The 18,864-nt window shown below is 42.3% G+C and overlaps 1 protein-coding gene across 18 annotated transcripts in view; it reads left to right on the forward strand.

Annotated features, from left to right (window-relative positions):
- The window catches only part of CAMK2B (calcium/calmodulin dependent protein kinase II beta), a 194,264-nt gene that overhangs the window by 155,743 nt on the left and 19,657 nt on the right, over nucleotides 1-18,864 (forward strand). For 6 of the 18 annotated variants that reach the window (XM_083480467.1, XM_083480484.1, XM_083480483.1 and 3 more), the window contains 4 exons: nucleotides 298-338; nucleotides 767-838; nucleotides 9,017-9,061; nucleotides 15,705-15,753. In XM_083480467.1, the coding sequence (XP_083336593.1) occupies nucleotides 298-338; nucleotides 767-838; nucleotides 9,017-9,061; nucleotides 15,705-15,753 (207 nt within the window). The remainder of the gene's footprint in view (nucleotides 1-297; nucleotides 339-766; nucleotides 839-9,016; nucleotides 9,062-15,704; nucleotides 15,754-18,864) is intronic. The other 12 variants (XM_083480478.1, XM_083480471.1, XM_083480482.1 and 9 more) reach the window with 4 other exon arrangements.

The following is an 18,864-nucleotide window of genomic DNA, read 5'->3' on the forward strand; positions in this document are numbered from 1 at the left end:
CACTTCACAGAAGTATTGCAGCCCCCCTGCTGACCTCCCTTCTTTTGGGAAACTGCCTGTTCAAGGCACTTTGTCCTCCATACCTCTACGTTTGGCTAAGGCATAGGTTGGGCCTTTGCCCACACTCATAGAGCTTGGGATTTACCCATTGTTCTCAAGCCTCCTTTTAGCATTTGATGAGGAAACAGCATCAATGCGGCTTGTGTAATTCTTTTTTGGCTATTCAGGCAGCCCAGAATATGTCTCAGGACACTGGGGGAGTTGCCACTAAAATATCTTCTTTTCCTCCCTATGCAGCAGCTAAGAGTTTACTGAACAAGAAAGCTGACGGCGTGAAGGTAAGTATCCTTCTGAGGCTTTTCTGGGGGAAGAGTTGGGGAAAGTTCGGAATTATGCCATATTATGAGAGATCACTTATATTTACACACCCTTCTTGTGTATCCATATCCATAGCCTAGAACTGATTGTGAAAATTCAGTTCATGGAGTAGTCATACTTTGCCGGTTTGAAGAACTATTCGGTTTTGTAGACAATCTGCCATCACTACAACTTTTTGCCACTTTGCAAAGAAGGCCTTTTTTGGTCTTCTTTCTCTACCAGAACATAATTTGTACATAATTGCCATGTAGAATGTGGGGTTATCTATTCCTTCTCTTGTGGGGGTTTGGGTGGTGCAAAGGTTTGCATGGCAAATGCGTTTGTTCAGCTTCCGTTTCCGAGGCTTCTCTCTCTCTTTTTTTGGTATATGTGTGTTTCTTTTCTGCAGCCGCAAACAAACAGCACTAAAGGCAGCACCGGAGTTACCAGCCCGAAAGGGACCCTTCCTCCAGCCGCGCTGGTATGATTCTTTTGTACTTTTAATTCAATCCTTCTGGCAAAAGATCGTGGGAACACTGTGGTTTGCTTGTTGTTTGGCTAATGTAGGTTTTACTTAGGGATTGCAATAGAGATGTATTTTTTGAATGACATTCATTCTGCATCTACCGGCTCCGACGTGTGGTGCCATGTATTGCTGTCTGCTGTTTTTGCAACACAGATGTGTGTATATGTGTGTGTTTTAGTGGGGGCATCTGCTGTGTTCTTCATGGTCTTGCCCTAGATCCTTTGCATAGACTTTTAACTCATTATTCAGCTGGGCCCATGATACTGGAATATTCTCCCACCAATTTAGAACCCAATTTAACATCCATCATTTCTAAATTCAACCTGTTTCCTGGCAGCAGTCTTCTGCCAAAAGGTTCTATGGTTGTTGCAGTTTCCTAGGTTCTCATAACACAGTAGTACACTGCAATGAGATAAGCAAATTTTAGCTGTTGATTCAGAGCCTGATTACCAGGGCAAAGAGTATTATCATTTCTGGGCAGAAGCAATAAGAAAGAGTGTATTGTAGGTCTTCCACACCTCACCAGCCACCTGAAGTATTCATAGGCCTCATTTGCCACACCAGTCTGTCCCATTTATGTTTTTCTCTCTGAAATTCCCCTGGGGCCCAAGCAGCCATATCAGTCCCTGGACTGCCGCCTGTGGATGTAAACCCCAAAGTGCAAAAAACAGACCCCAACTTTTCTTAGGACTGTGTTGAGAAATGTCAAGGATCCACTGGTTGTAGAATCATGTTGGATGGTGGGAGCCAAGTATTGGTACCGATATGGAATGTCACACTGCTGGATTGCTATACCAAAAGTTGTTCCTGAAATAAGAGATGAGGTCAGAAGGTTCATTATGGAACCCAATGAAGAAACAAGCATTTTTCTCCTTAAAAAAGGCAAGTCGCAATAATAAAAAAACATTATGCACTGCCCTAAGTTAGAGTGCTCAGGCAAATTGTAGCAGAATGAATTTTACAAGTAAAATTAGGAAATCTAAAGATGATTAACAAAATGCCAGCAATGTTGACTTGAGTTTGTTAGGAAACCTATAAAACCAACTGCATAATTATTTCTGAGTATATAAAGATGCTCCAGTTGGTCCAAGAAATCATTATTTATTGGGCCAAGGACAAGTGTTGTGCTTCTGTACTTCCTTTTCCTTCCTCCTTTTTTTCATCTGCCACGACAGAAAATTTCCAGGGTTTGTTGAACCATAGTTTCCCATTATATCTGAACCAGGAAACTGTAATTTAATTTCTGACTACAAACAAGGATATCAAACCATAAAATCTGCTCTTGGTTTGAGGTTCTTGTTTGTAGACTGATCAAACCACATCTCCCTGATCATATCTAACAGGAATCTGTGGCTTAACAAACCTCAGAAACTTTCAATAACCCCATACAAGAGAATAGAAGAGTAAATGGGAGTCTGAAACATGCAGGCACAATGCTTGTTCTTGATCCACTATTGTTACATCTGAATTGGGCCAGTGCCTGAAAATAATGCAGACCTGAGTGGCTAGAATACAGTACTTCGGGGCCTCTTAAAAACTATTGTGGCTCTGAATATGTTTGATATTTAAACAGTCGAGAGTCAGATTTGGGCATCATAAACTATTGTGGCTCTGAATATGTTTGATATTTAAACAGTCGAGAGTCAGATTTGGGCTAGAAGACCTTTCTAGCATGGATGGCACTGAGATGTCAAATTCTGTGTGGCCTGAACTCTATGACTGAAGCAGCCCCCCCATATAGTGGGGTGATTTTAACCACATCCAGAAGTGAATGCTTCCACTAAGACGGTTAAAATTACCCTCTACATGTATGAACTGTTTTGCATACATGGCTTCCCATGCTGTTATGGCCCCATGTGATTCTGTATCTCAGGGGCACCCACATCATAAAGGTGATGTGAGAATTGACTCACATAACACTTTCTGTTTTTAATCTAGACATTAAAAGTAAAAAAAATCAAACTTTTTTCTGGTTTCATCCAATTATAAGATCTTTCAAAAGGCAGGTAGGATTTTAATGCCATATTATTGATCATGCAATTTATATGTGGGGCTAGCATTTTCCCACTCTCCTAAATCTGTGGGAGCTAACTACCCTGAAGTAATCCATCCTTAGAATATGTATGTCTAGTCTGTTGTTTAAACGCTTGTATTCCGTAGTATAATTCAGAGACACATTCATCAGTGCTGGTAGAACCATGTTTTTCTCAGCATTTTAACTAACCCTTCCTTCCCTTGTAACCTCTGTTTCCTTAATCTGCTGAATCAATCTAGGGTAGGTTTCTCATGCTCTAGCCTAATTATCAGACTCCCAAATAGTATATATAGACTGAAAATTATCCATGTCACAGACCTTGGCCTGTGGCCTCTTCTATGCATTGATTCCTGATCACTTAATCATAGAATCATAGAGTTGGAAGAGACCACAAAGGCCATCGAGTCCAACCCAACTTGTCCAAAGCTGATTAAGGGGTAGCAGAACTGCTGAAGAAATTCCTGCAATGCCCATCTCTTTGTCTGTCAGACAAACACTGAATAAGACAGCACAAACTTTTTTTAAGGTTAAAGATTGCTAGAAGCAGGAGCGGAGGAGTTCCCCAGAGAGTATCTATTTATAAGAGATCTACTTTAGTCAGAGGTGCTGAGCTAGAATTGTGCATCAACTGTCGGGGACAGGCATGGTGCCAGCAAAACAATTACCGAATGTGCTTTAAAAAGGACATAGAATTAGAATTTTTGTTCTGACAGAATAGTTTTAGCAATTAACCTCAGCTTCGTGTCCTTTTTGTCACACAGAGACCCAACAGAGGGGAAAGCAATTATCCACTCTTGCAGTTCTGCATGTTGGTTGTGTGCATATAAAAGACACAAGGATTTAGAGAAGGAAACGAGGGCATTCATTCCACCTTCTAGTCCCGTCCCGTCCTTTCTTGTGTATTGTGTTGTCACACACACACATAAAAGTAGAGGCAGAACATTTCAACTTGCCATCAATCTGTTTCAGCATCTTGTTAGTATAAGTGCTGCCCAATTGGTTCTGCATAAGTAATCCTGTATAGGGAGTAACAGATTGGGCTGTTAGTCTTTCTGACCTTAACAAATCCTTTCCAAGGGTGGCTTCACATGATCCATTTTTCCAGTATGAGCAGGCATTTTCAGTCAAATAAGCACAGAAATGTGAGTCTTGCCAATCACATGCTGGGATTATGTTCTCCTTAAAATATGCTTTGGCTTAAATTCAACCTAATCTGGGTCACTTTAATGTCACACTGAAAATAACAAATTATTTATTATTCGGTAGCTTCATACTGCTTGACGTTTCTTCAAACAAGTTTTGAATGGTTTGGTCTTAGAATTAACTTGGGTGGCTCTTATGCAGTTCCCAAAACCTGGAAGGACTTGTTTGTGTTGGCTTCCACAAATCTATTGTGTCTGTTACATTTGTCTAGTACCAGGATGGAGAATGTGTGATCTCCAAATGTTGTTGGAACTTCAACTCCCATCATCCATTGACCACATTGGCTGGGGCTGATGGGAGTTGAGAGTCCAGAATTTGGAAGACTACACGTTCCTCACCACTGAGCTATATGTATGGAAAGCTTATTTCTTTTCTATGTGCATATTTGAAATTCTGATAAATCCTCATCGAGTACACTCATCAGAATACTTTTGTTTGTATGGGATCCAACCACTCATTTGAAATTCAGGCATCCTTAATTTTACCATACAACCTTCTTCAACCAGCTTGATGACCATTCACAAGGTTATCACAGGTTACCCATCCCATACATTGCCAATGATTGATTAGTTAAATGATTTATTGTGGCTGTGAAATATTTCTGAAGTGTAGGTGTTTGTCATTATTGCAATAGCCTATTGTGTTCTCGTGGGCATTCCAGACTACTGGTAAGTTGCATGGTTATTTTTCTATCATCTTATACAAATTAAAAGAAAATACTATGAACTGAGTGCTATCAATAATACATACAGGAACCATTCAGAACTTTCCAGTTTTTCCACAAGCACTGACAAATGAATGGGGCATTGTCATGTAAAGGAATTAGAATTGTAGAAAAAGTTTCTAAATTCTCAGAGGTGATTTGGAGAAGCTTAAAGCTTATTGGGTTGGATCCAGAGTAAGTTACTTGAACTAAGGACCAGCCAAAATCAGTGGAACTAGTTAGTCATGACTTTGTTAAGTTCCATTGTCTTCAGTCAAACCAAGTTTAGCTAACTTAGCCTGGATCCAACCCATTAGATTACATTTTCTTTTGGTCTTCTACTGTATACTGGAGGGCATTGCATATCAAACTTGAATTGACTGATGTCCAAGTTATTTTATGTGTCACACAAGATGGATGCTGATGGGTCTCGCCATCATCTGTAGATCACCATCTGATGAACCTCTTGGCAGCAGCTTATGCTGTAACTTCAAAGACAGAAAGGACAGAGTGGATCATAGGAGGCTGACATACTGAGTCAGACCATTGGACCATCTAGCTCAGTGTTATCTACGCTGATTGGCATTGACCCTCCAGGATTTCAGAGACGGGTTGCTGCCAGCTCAACCTGGAGATGCTGGGCACTGAACACAGGACCTTCTGCATGCAAAGCAGACGCTCTGTCACTGAGCTATGGCCCTTCCCTGTGCCTATATTGAAACTAGAAATTGAGTTTTTTCAGAAGCAGATCTAACCAATAGTTGCCGTGAGCTCTATAAAATTGCATGTTTGATTGCATTATTGCTCAAAATGTACGGGGCACGCTGCTCCAGGTTAGGATACTGAGGCTGTTTTCTTATAGCTACATACCCAGGCGTAAACCCCATTGAACTCAGCAGGTCTTGCTTTTGAGTAGGAATGTACAGGATTGTGCTGTAAGTAGCAGTAAGGTTCCAAGCCCCACCCCGAATATGTTACTGTTTCAAGTTCCACCAGTAATGTCGTAATGTCTTACATCAGGACGTTCCAGGCCCTGTAGGGTTTGTGGTAGCCCTCTTCAGCCAAGTGAGTATATATTGGGATAAATGGATACATTGCAGCCATGCCTCCCTGCTGCGTTCAGGATATGGACAGTGAGCACTCAGTCCTCAAATAATTGTCTGTTTCCAATATTGTCAAATGCCATATAACCTACCTTCTCTAGGCAACATGCAATTTTCCAGTAATGTAATGTGAATTTCCACTGTGTAAAAAACACATAGATGAGCCTTGTAATGGAATAGCAAAGTTTTGTAGAATTTTCCAGGCATTATCCTTATGGTATAGCCAGCTCTATATGGCTGTTCTATTATATGATACGGCCATGTTCAGATGGCAGAGTGCATCTATCTTTTCTAGCTTCCTTTCTTATTCCTTCCTTTCAAGCATTTTATTGCCGTTGCATCCCACTTAGTTGCTTTTATCAGTTTAAAAGAGGCATTTTGAAATCTTTTAGTTACATTATAAACTATTATTTCCAGCGAGAATGGAGCATGCAATTGCTGGTCTGGTATATTTCGTCTCAAACAGTGCCAAACATTTCCCCTCCTTGGAAGTTAAAACGTTTTCTAAAACTGGTACTGAATTTGTCCCATTCAAACATGTTATTTGCTTGATATTAAGAAGTCCAGAAAATAACCTAAAGCCTGATGGGCAATTCTTTTCCCACCATGCAAAGTCCCCAGAAGTTAATATCAGTTTGGGAAAGAATGTCAAGTTCTTTAGGCACAGTGTGGCAACAGCAGTAAGCTACAGCTTCCTTCTGTAACAGTGCCAAAAGAACAAATATTTGCACCTCCAGAGAAACGAGGTTGAAAAACTGTGCTTTTGACATTACGAAATGGATGTCTTTTCCAGTCCAATTCACCAATTGTCCATTGAGAGAAATCTTGGCTCGGCTGAAGGAACAAAGGGCCAATCTCTCAATGACTTCCATAGTCAGAGCCCCTTGTGGAGCTGTGAATTTTAGGAAGTAGCTGGTGAATGCTCCCATTCAAAGTGTGCTGCTGGGGCGAGAAAAGCAACTTTGGATCTTGAAAAGAAATGTGGGGCTTATGTTGCCTCCATTCAGTCCCATTTACCCACAGCAGATATTCCCACCCACCGTTCCAGCCTCTTCAGATGAGAACTGACTTTGGGCAGCAAACATCAAACTTAGCTTTGTTTCATTCCCCACAAAGCCAATAATGACTTCTTGCTTTGGTTGCCAATACCAGCTTGCCTCCAGAATGGGTAACGCTAGTTACCATGGCTATGGGTCATTCATGTATATAGAACCTGCCCTTTTGCAGACCAATCAGCTTCACCTGGGATCAGCCTTCCAATACAAGCCACAAAAATAGAGTCCCATTGATTTTTCTCCAAGATAATGATTAATATTCTGTCTGCAGCATTAGCCACTTTGCAGGACCCAGATTTTAGGTGTCAGCCATGGGGAAGACTTAGGATCATAAGAAGAGCACTGCTGATCAGGCCAAAAGCCCAACTAGTTCAGCACTCTTGTTTTCATAGTGGCCAACCAGTGCCATGGGAAACCCTCAAGTAGGGCCTGACTTTGACGGCTCTCTCCCCACTTGTGATTTCCTGCAACTGATATTTCAGAGGCATCCTGCCTTCAACAGCGGAGGAAGAACAGTGGAACTTCAGAATAATCTGGAAAAGTGTGAACTGTAATCAGTTTTTTAAGAGATTGCTTCCCTTTAAAACTGTTCCTATTATGGCAGTTATGCAACTTTAAAAAATATGAGTGCTCCAAAATTGATTAATGAAATAATTAATGACCTAATCAAGCTACTTTTGTACGTTTTTGAAGAATAAGGAAGCTGCTCTAGCAGATCAGATTTTTAGTCAATCTAGTTCAGTATTGGTTCACTTTTCTTCTCTAGCTACTCAAGGGACTCAGCTACATTCGTAAAGATAAAGCGCTTTATAGATGTTATAACACTGTGACACCAGATGGCGCTGTGGAGTCCTGCCTTTCACCAATGGGATTTCCCTGTATGAAGTTTACAGCCCATTTAACTGAATCACTTTCTTGATGTGTCTAGAGTCAGCCAAGGTATAAAAGCCCTAACTTTTTTTTGCATCTGATCACCTGCTCCTAGCAAATCAGGCAAAAATAATATGATGTAATAGTCTAGCTCATTTAATACCTTTTTTAAAAAACCCACCCTAAAATATTCACTCCAGCTGTCACAGACCTAAAAAGGCCCATTAAAAAAATAAATCATTGTGGTGCATTTTTCGTGGCTCACCTCGAGGGATCTTCTTCCAGGTAAGTACATCTTAAATGTCTCTTAAAGTATGGTCAGGTTTCCCGCCACCACACTGATGCAAAAGGTAAGCATTCAGTGATGAAGATTATTGGCATTTTGCAAGTTGATATTGGTTGCACTAGGAGCACTCTTCAGAACCCAGTCCCTTTTGTAAAATCCTTCTGCACAGAGCTGCTATGGGTGAAAGGTATAAGCCAGAGCATCCTTCTAGAGGGAGCGTCTCTGAATGGGATAGACTTTCATTCTTAATGAAAAGTTCTCTTCAGGACCAGGGGATGTGGTCAAAGGGCCTTCTGCTCTTCTTTTTCTTTTCTTTTTCTTCTTCCCTATGATCTCAGGTGGAGCCTCTATTGAGATGTTAACTGCCATGGTATGGATTGACCACACTTCCTTGGGGAGCTCATTCCTGCCATTTTCTCTTCTCCTTGGCGCTTCCTATCATTTTCCCTATTGCAATGGTTTCTTTGGCTTGCAGAAAAGTTGAATGTTAACGTCAGCTTCCACTCTCCATTTCCAAGGGGCTCACAACAATCTTGCCATGGGGTTGAATATGATTTTTGGTTTCATTCATGAAAAATCCAGTTTCGATTCTTCTGTCCCTGATTTACTCTGCCACTTTCTGTTTGTTAATCATTTGCCTTTTGCTGAACTAATTACCTTTTGCTTTTTCCCCTTCCATTCTGTTTCCCCTCCCTGCTCTCATGTGGGTCTTGGTCTTTTTTCACCCTCTTCCCTTTTCTTCACATTTTTACTGCCATTTTCTGCTCCATTTCTTCCCCTGTCTCTTCAAATTACCACCTTTTTTCTTCTTTATCTCTTCTTTCATTTCTTTTATCTTCTTCCTTTTGTTCTTTGGTTCATCCTTTCTTCCTCTGTAGGAACCTCAAACCACCGTTATCCATAACCCAGTGGACGGCATTAAGGTACTGCTGCCTGTCTTTCCTTCTCCTCAGTTTGCCCTTTTGTAATCTTGGATAAAAATTGACTTTCTGCTCCTTGCATTGCTGTGTATTTTCACCTCTGGGGACAGACTGTAGGCTCAGGTTTTGCACCTCTTGTCTGTTTCAGTATGCCTGAAACCACATAAGATAGAACCCAATCCACTTGCCTCCTATGGTAGACATTTGTTAAAAAGGTTGCCCTTTAGAGTTTACTGGGAAGCATGTTCCAGATAAATCTGAAGGAAGCCAGATAAATCTGAAGTGGAGCTGCTCAACTGAGCTTTTCCTTGACGCCTAGTCTTCATGAATGAGTCGATGTATGCCCAAGAAGATAGAATAGTTCTCTGGGAGCTGTGTTTTACCTCATTTCTCTCCCTTCTTTCACATGCACCAATATGAATCCAGCCATGTCATTGAGACTGATGGCACAGCTCTGGTTTGAAAAGATTCTGCCTCTTTGGAGAATCATAAAGGTTAGGCTCTCTGCCTCTTCTGGTGGAAAGTTCCTCTGGTGCTTTTAAGGCACAGAGATAGAATGAATCAGATATTCTGGGTTGTGGCCAAAAGCTACAGAGTGGGGGAGTGCTACTTGCCTCAATTGCCATCTGCAATGATGCGTGTTTTGGTGTGGTTATCCTTAGCACCTGGGCTGTTTGTTCTGGGTGTTGGGATGGGGGAGAAAGCCTCTACTCTGACCCCAGAGGAGCTAACCAGAGGGCAGCAATCGTGAGCTCCTTCATTCTGAAGTGAAAGAACGCAGCCAGGCAGACCAAAAAAAGACCAATCCAAGAACTCGGATTAGCTGAGGAACGACATAATTACTCCATGCCACAATCATCCATTGCTCGGACACAGCCCTCGCCTCCACCCAAACCTGCATTTTCTTACCCATTCTCTGCCACAGGGATTTAATTTCTTATCATCATTGTTATGCTTCCTCTTCAAGCCCATTCACTCAATGCATCTGGCGCAGCCATTAAATGGAGCTTGGGGAAGCTCGGGTAGAGGCCAGGCAAACAAATTATAGAAACAATTGTGCCCTCCTCTCTTTTTCCATCTTCTGGATAGTGTATTTCCTGCTGTAAGTGTATATAGTGAAAGCTGAATAATGCTGGTAATCTGTTTTGAAAAAGTAAAATGTAACCTATGCATTGATGTCAGAAAATAAAAGCTGTACGTATTTGGTTAAAGGTCATGGGGACCCTATGCTGAACTATGATTGGATCCTGCAGCTGTCTTCTGATTGGGCACAAACCCTTTTTCTGCTATTATAATGACTCTGGTTTATAGAGAGCCTGTCAGGCTTCTTTGCATGCTTCAAATGTGTTGTCATTAACTCCTCTTACATTGAGATCACTGACCCTTTTGTCAGGGAGAGAACAGCTATCTTCTAGGTTTAAAGGAAACCTTTTAATCATGTTTGAGCCATCTCCAGACTGTAAATCTACTGTTTTTATCATAGCTTCAGAGATCCCACGAAATGTGATCTATAAGAGAATAAATTTTCCCCTTTGCTGTTTTTGGTGTTTTTCAACAATTGAACAGGATTAGCATACCTCATAAATGGAAAATCCTACCTCCTATACCTCCCCCCCCATCTATAGTACCAGAATCCAACCAGTTCCAGTATCCAGTAGTGCTAAAAAAAGAAGCTATAGTTCTGACAATAAACACAAGCAAGAGTTTGTTCATTTTTAGTTGGAAAATTGGAACCCTCTTCATACATAAAAAATAAGGAAAACACAACCCTACCATTTTTATGCTTTATGAATCACCTTTTGTGCCAGAGCTGTTGCTGAAATTATTCTGACCTTCAGGTAGACCAAAAAAAGAAAAAAAAGAAAAAGAAAAAAAGGAAGCAGTAGCCAAACTTCTTAGGAATAAAGACAGCTTATCTCCCCATGTGATATATGGCTTTTTTAAAAAAAGAGAAATAAGAATATAGTTGGAAATATAGGAAACTGTCTTGTGCTGTGTCAGATGCCTGGTCCATTTAGTTTACTACCACTGATTGGAGATGATTTCTGTCTGAAACCCTGGAGAGTCACTGCCAGTCTTACCTGGAGATGTCAGGGATTGACCCTGAAACCTTTTACATACCAAGTATGTGTTTTACCATTGAGGTATGATCCTTCTCCCAGAATATACTTTCCTATAAATTTTTCATGAGCCCTAACATACAACCAAGTATACATTAGAGCACATATTTGAGCCCTTTTTCAGTAGGTAATTTTGACAAGGTTCTTGGTTTTCTAATACTGTGTCTCCCTGGTAAGGCAATGGAATTGTGCATCTATCCCTGCCAGTAAATAAAATCAATGCCATTTGCTTCCAAGTGTGATATCACTACCCCAGTCTGTAGATATTAGTGTGCAGCAGATTATATTTATATACAGTGTGCAAGGATTTCTGCATATTCATCCATGCAGGAGATTATCAGAACTACTCATCCCCATCCACCTACAGAAAAGGTGGCATAAGTTTAGAAGGGCAGAGTTCAAAGCATTTGAGAAACACTGTGACATCATAAATAAATTTAATTAATAATAATAAGCAATTTCTGAAAATGCACCACAAGGCACACACAAACTAAGAGCATAAGAAGAGTGCAGGTGGATCAGACTGTAAAGTCCATTTAGTCCAGCCTCTTCTTTCCTAGGGTGGCTGATCAGCTGCTCAAGGAAGCAAACATGCAGGAACATGAAAGCCATAGGCTTCTTCCACTATGGCTTTCCAGCACCTGGTACACATAAGTGCGCTCTTTCTGAACCTATTGCATATAACTATCATATGGGCCACTGATTAACTTGCCTTCCATGGATTTGTCTAATCTCTTGTGAGAGCCATCTAAGCTAGTTAGAAGGACCTTCAGCCCCATGGAGCTGGTGAAATACCAGATAAGTGAATTGCCTAAGATCCAGAGGTGTTAAATGCACTTGTCTGGATGGTTTTGCAGCCTCTTACCCCTTTCCAGAAGTGTCTTTGAATTTCTTGACCCTTTCTGCAAAATTTGATGTGTTCTAATTTATTCCAATAATTATAAGGAAAATGCAAAGCAGTTTGCTTTCAGAAACAACAGCAGAGAAAAGCAGAAAAACAAAAACAGAGAAGGGCAGCAAAGAATCAGGACAAGTTGTGTTTAAACTGCATACACAGCCTGCAGAATATCCCATAAGCGTAGGGCCATTTGAAGCAGACAGTAGCATTTCCGGATGCTCCTCAAGAGAATTGAATAAGTCGTTTTATTTTTCTTCCTTGGTGACAGTACCAGTGTGATTCCTCAAGCGCTGGCTGTTTACTTGTCCAAATTCTTTTTCATTCATAGGCTTGAGGAATTTTAAATGATTCGGCGAGATTTCCCTCCAGGAGGTTATAGTGTGACCTCCTACAGGGAAAGTGGGTTTGCAGTCCTGACCCCTGGGCGGCGGTAGCAGCCAGCTATCTACATCGCAAAACCCTGCCACCAAATGGCACGAGTTAACAGAAAAAAACGAGCCCTGAAGTCTCCAGAATCCAGAAATCGGGTTCCAGTGTTGAAAGCCATACCAGAGGTAGCAAATCTGATTCCAGCTCCTCCTCTTACATAGAATAGCATTCTCCCTCCCTCTCCCTCACCCCCTTCAGTTTTGCATAGAGACCTTTCTCAGCTGGCATGACTGTTGGGGCTGATTGTATGCACCTTGAATGGAGCCCCCTAGCTTTACTTATTTACTCTATTCTTATCCTGCTTTCCAGACAATGACTGTCTTCCACAGTGGCTCATATCAACACACACAGAGACAGAGACAGAGGCCCTGCCACCAGGCTTGCAAACTAGAAAGATCAGACGCAAACGAAAAGGGGAGAGAAAGGAAAAAGAAGAGGGAGATCTTCAAGGCAGGAACAAAGGGCTGGGCATTTTTATCCAGTTTGGCCCAGCTTGGTCTTCCTTTGTTGGTGGCTCTTGTGTGAATAGCCATTGGTGGCTCTTGTTCCATTGGCCAATAGATGGAGCCAGAGGGTTCTTTCCCTTTTCTTCTCAGGTCTCTGGGCCAGAGGGAGTTTGAGCAGAGTATTATTTCAGGCAGGGAGGGGAGAAGTGGGTTCCTTGTAGCTGTTGCCACTCTGGCTTCCCCTCTGTCTCAATATTATTCTTGGGAGGCAGAAGGTGTAGCTTCCCAGCAGCCTTAGTTTTCCTGGCTGATGGCAGGAGCCAGAGGGTGCTCCTCTCATGGTGTCTTGTCCCAGGGCAACTGTCAGTTGGAGCTGATGGTTCTTTTCAGCTTGATGCTCCACTCCCTCCACCCGTTCACAGGGTTTGTGATCTTACATTGTCCAGAATTTTTTTTCTTTTCGTTACTGGCCTCCTGCTCTGGACAGTGCTAACTGCTACACCTGCTGTAGGACAGAAGCAGGAGCGCGGGTTCTTCAGCCAGAAGAGTCTGCAGCACAGTGGAGAAGGTTAAGCATATACTGCTCAGCTGTTCCCAGGCACTCTGTTATTGACAGGGTAATGATGGGCCTGATCAGCGGGGCAGCAGAAGTGGGCTGGATTTACACACAGGAGCTGAATATACAGCGTTCGTGACACAGAGCTCTCTATTCAGTGAGAGGACAAGCTCTGTAAAACGCTCTTGAGATTAAAAGCGCTACTATATAAGTATATGTTTCTCTTTCTTCCTTAATTGCTGGATGTACCGTGTACTAAAACGTTTGTATTTTTGGCAAGGTGCACTATTCTGTGTTTGGTTCCCATAGGTGACTCTTAAGAAGAGATAATGTTTCCCCAGGATTCTTTTCTGAGCTCATTTTGTTTTTAAATTATGCTTATGCTTTACAGGGTATAATGTGGCACGGTATAATGAATAGGTTGGGATTTGGTGGGAATTGTTTGCCCAAAGTGTGATCATTGATGCCCAGAGTTAAGGGTGGGAGAATGCATTGCTTTGGCAAATGAAGATTCAGAATCCAAGTTGTCAAGATGACTTGAGTGTAGGGAAGGGCATTTGTGGAGGGAGCTGGTAGACGGGAAGGAGTGGTGCTTTGCTTCTCAGGTGGCAGAAATACTTTAAACTCCATGGGATGCATTTGCAGGAGCAATTGGCAGACAGGAGAAAGTTAAGCACCCCCCACCCCAAATTCTGTCCTGGATGTGTTCCTTCAAGAGGAAGACACAAGATTGGAAACCCTATCTTCTCATGGCGTTGTTGTAGCACCACAAATGTTTCCCCATGAAGACAGACACAGAAAGAACATTAGACTATAAAAAGAAGCCTGCTAGGTCAGATCAAAGCTCCATCTAGTGCAACGTTCTGCTTCCCACAGTGGCCAGTCAGATCCCTCCAGGAAGCCTGCAAGCACAACATGATAGCCAATAGCTGTCTCCAGTTGCTGCTCCTAGCTACTGTACATTACATTCACAATATGGCTAGGAATCAAAATTTAGTTTTTTAAAAAATTAACTGGAAAAGGGGTGGGGATAATAGTCCACAGTACAGTGGTGCCTCGCAAGACGAAATTAATTCGTTCTGCGAGTTTTTTCGTCTTGCGAATTTTTCGTCTTGCGAAGCACGGTTTCCCATAGGGTATTAACAGTTTTAAGAAAAAGGAAACAAACTTGTAAGACGTTTTCGTTTTTCGTCTTGCAAAGCAAGCCCATAGGGAAATTCGTCTTGCGAAGCAACTCAAAAAACGAAAAACTCTTTCGTCTTGCGCGTTTTTCGTCTTGTGAGGCATTCGTCTTGCGAGGTACCACTGTATCACATTCTGCAAGAATTAGCATTGGATGGGAGGGACACTGTCGTTGCTCATAAACATTGTTAACATATTAGTTATACCCTTGGAGGCCTTCCATCTCTGCACCTACAGCTGTTGTGACTAAGTGTGGTATTCAACTAAGTTTTACTCAGAGTACACCTAATGAAATTAAGGCAGGGCCATTAATTTCAGTGGGTCTACTCTGAGTAAAATGTAGCTGAATACCATCCTAATGGTTCCCTGGGGCTTTCAGGATCTCATGGCAGGTGAAAATGGTGGGTTTCCACATTCAGAGGCAAGAAATTTATGGACCTGCTCTAAAATTGCCATAATTTCAACTATTTTCCTTTGTGAAGATGGGAAGTTAAGACTTGATCAGGGAGCATTCATTTAAAAGGGAAGAGGTTAGGGGTTTGAAGGAAGATATATGGAATTCTGATGTATCGTGGTGGAGAGAACTCAGGAATGTAGTCATGTTGGAAGTCTAGATCAGGGATATGGGATGTTGATGGACTTGGACTCCCATCAACTCCAGCCAACATGACCAACTATCAGGAAATATGAGAATTGTAGTCCAGGAACATCTAGAGAGTCTTGAGTTTCTTATTCCTGGTCAAGATTCATCCCTGCATTTTCTCCTGGCAGAAATCCCTTTTATATCTTTGAACCTACTTGGTTTGAAAGATGTTCCTGTTAGAGGCAGGAAAGAGAAGAGACAATGGGTGCCCCTAATAATTACTTAGTTAGATACAGGACTTTTGAGCTCTCCCTGGTCCCTGTTCTGATGTGCCCAGTTGTGCAAGTTCAACCTCTCCTCCGGCATTTGTTTCTGGCCAGAGCCACTAATGTTTCGCTTTCTCCTTTTTTTCACCCCTGTATGTTTCCACAGGAATCCTCCGACAGCACAAACACCACCATAGAGGATGAGGACACGAAAGGTAACAGACTTGAGGGGTCAGTCAGAAGTTTGATGCCATATAAATCTGGCAAAGCAAACCCACCTGTACACTCCTGAGAATTTGTGTCCTTGAGAAGCCATATGGATGCACTTGGAAGAAATGAGTGAATGTGGCCTTGGATAGGAGCATAAGGACCTTCTGGCACAAGGGAACACAAGCAGATGAAGGATTCTATGGACTTTAAGGCCAAATGTAGTATTTGCATATAGTATTTGCAAAGCCTGCTCTAGATTTGGAAGGGCTTTGGGTAATTTACGTTGATGGGTCCCCCTAGGCTGTGGTAGTGCCAGCAGCATTGGTGTGTGTGTGTGTGTGTGTGTGTGTGTGTGTGGAGGTGTTGTGGGAAAATAAAATGAAGGCTCACAAACCCAGCTGTTGTGGAGACATCAGAGCTGGTTGGGTCCTTCCTGGTCACCAGCAACTCCCCTGGGATGCCCGTCCCTGATGCTGGCAATGACTGTGTGATTGATTTCCTGGGAGATACAGGACAAATAGTTCCCAGTTGATGTTGGTACTGAGTCTTGCGAGAACTTTCTCTTACTTGAGCTGTGATAGGGAATCCAAATGGCTTTGCCCCCCGCTTGAGTGTAAAATAATACACTGAATGTTTCTAGCTTCACCTCTCCACTGGATCTCCTTAGGGACAATTTCTAGCTATACACTGGAGAGCAAATAAAATAAAAGGGATGGGAACCTATCTCACTTTGGCAGAAGACAAGTTTTGCATACAGATCTTTCAAGGCTCCATATCCAGTTGAATGATCTCAGCTGCTAGAGCTGAGGAAGATGTTTCAGTTCTTGTTTTTGGATGTGTGATATATCTAGATCAGCAGAAAGGAGCTCCATGCCTCTTTGAGCTGCCTGAAGGTAAAGCAAAAGATGCAGAGATTACATGGAGCTCATCAGTCATCTTTGGCTAAAAATGTGAAGTTGTGAGCAGGTGGGGGGGGGGGGGAGGAAAATTTATGTGTAGAACCTCACCCCACCCCCCAAAAAAGAAAAAGAAAAACTGAGGTCCAGTATGAAACAATTAGAAGGTTGGTGTCAAGCATAGGAGCCAACTCCTAGGGGCCGTTGAGACTTTGCCCCCCCAATAAAATATTTTAGAGGGCTCCCCGCAAAAACTTTATGGGCACTGCCATTCAAATAGTGTGTGTGTACCAGGTCATCTGATCAATTATGTGGGGTGAGACTTACCTGGGCCCCCGCAAAAGTTGGCACACTTGGTGGCAAAGAATTCATTATAAAATACATTTCAAAAATAGCAGTGACATTTCTCCTAATTAGAATAATAGAATCATGGAATCATAGAGTTGGAAGGGACCCTGAGGGTCTTAACGCCCTGCAATGCAGGAATCTCAATGACAGTAAAGCATCCATGACAGATGGCCATCCTTCCTATGCTAGGTGTCCTTCCTGTGCGGAAGTGAAGAAGAAACCAGGGCCAGTCAAACCATTAGGCATAAACATGTTTTGAGGCAGGGAGCAGCAGTGAGGTGCTGGAAGACAAAGTTCCATGCACCATGAAACCTGCCCTGCCAGATACACTGCCCTGTTGCCAGTGTAGAAGTAACATTTGACTGCCAGTCCAGGCAGCTTCTTACACGGAATTGTGGTGAGGGGTACCATCTTGTCCGTTACCCGAGGCTGCAAAATGTCTTGGACATGATGCAGAGGCAATGCCTCTGCTAAGATGGCCTCTGCCGTCTACAATTTTTATACCATACACCAGGCATAGGCAAACTCGGCCATCCAGATGTTTTGGGACTACAGCTCCCATCATCCCTGTATGTCTTTTGCACTTGGCTCTGGTTGGAAGATCTTGAAGTTCTACAAAGTGCAAAGTAGATCAAACAAGCCTGAAGTCTGCCTCATTCCTGCTTTGAGAGTGCCACTGAAGCAGTGTACAGTCAGAGATGTGTGTCCCAAGATCCCTTTCAGCAACATTGGTCAATAGCCTTCACTTTTTCAGACCCAGGAAGCTTTAAAGCAACATGCAACACACGTAGATACATTTTACCACATATGCTCACTTTTCTCCACCGATTTTTAGGATGATCGGAGGCAAAGGAAGCCAAAGCCCCAGCATTGTTGTTAATGGTTATATAGAACAGGGTATTTTTGCAAGTGCAGTTTGCATTGAAAAAACCAAAACGCAAAAAAAGAAGACACTCTGCCTTTTGCTGAATAGCACGCTTTACTCTCTTTCTCTTTGCAACTTTCTTTCATTTTAAAATGAAAACCAAACAGATTCTAGCCCCAGCTCCAGTATGCATGATCGACTTTAGATTGGGCAATACCCACTCCTAGGGTTTGGCCCACCTGTGGAAGACCCATGTTGTAGAAGAGGCTGGGACACATTTTTCACATTATGTAATGCAGTTCCATGAATGTGTGTAAGCAAAATGTGTAAGTTTAGCCATGGGAGGCAGAGAAAATATTGATGCAGATGTTTATTGTTCCTCTTTGGTGGGGTTACAGAGTATTGTAAAGTGAGCGAACTCAAGTGTTTCCTGTTACTCTGGATACTTTTGTCTTGGAAGCAACAGGAAGTTGGGTTTGTTCTGCTCGGGGCTGGGTAATGGGTGTGTGGGCTTTGTAATCCTATGCATGTATGCCCAGAAGTAAATCCCACTGAGTTCAGTAGGAGGTCCTTCCATGTGTGCCTTTGTACCTAAACTGCATTTTTTGTTTTGAAGGATATCCTCTTTAAGTTATTATAGTGTAACTCCTGGGTCCTGGAAAACACTCCTGGGGAGGGGACTTGTTTTCTTTTGACTGGCGGGGGACATTAATTAAATAAGTGCTGCACACAGTTTTTGTAAGAGGTTGCATCTAATTCTCTCGGCAACGTTACCTGGGAGTAGGTCGACCAGACTGGTCTTGTATTTTCTGTAAGAGTGACTTTAAAGACTGCCTCCACTTTAAGCTGACAACTGGCTTAGTGGTGCTGGAAAGGGTGGAATGCAAACAGCCTTGTAATCTAGCACATGAGTGGGCAGACGTTAGATCAGGAGCTTACTGATAGATCACTTATGTGTTTTGCAGTAGATCAGCAATGACTGTATGGCTCACAATTATTTAACAAAA

Source organism: Podarcis liolepis, assembly GCF_965112155.1.
Source record: "Podarcis liolepis genome assembly, chromosome: 16".
Taxonomy (NCBI): domain Eukaryota; kingdom Metazoa; phylum Chordata; class Lepidosauria; order Squamata; family Lacertidae; genus Podarcis; species Podarcis liolepis.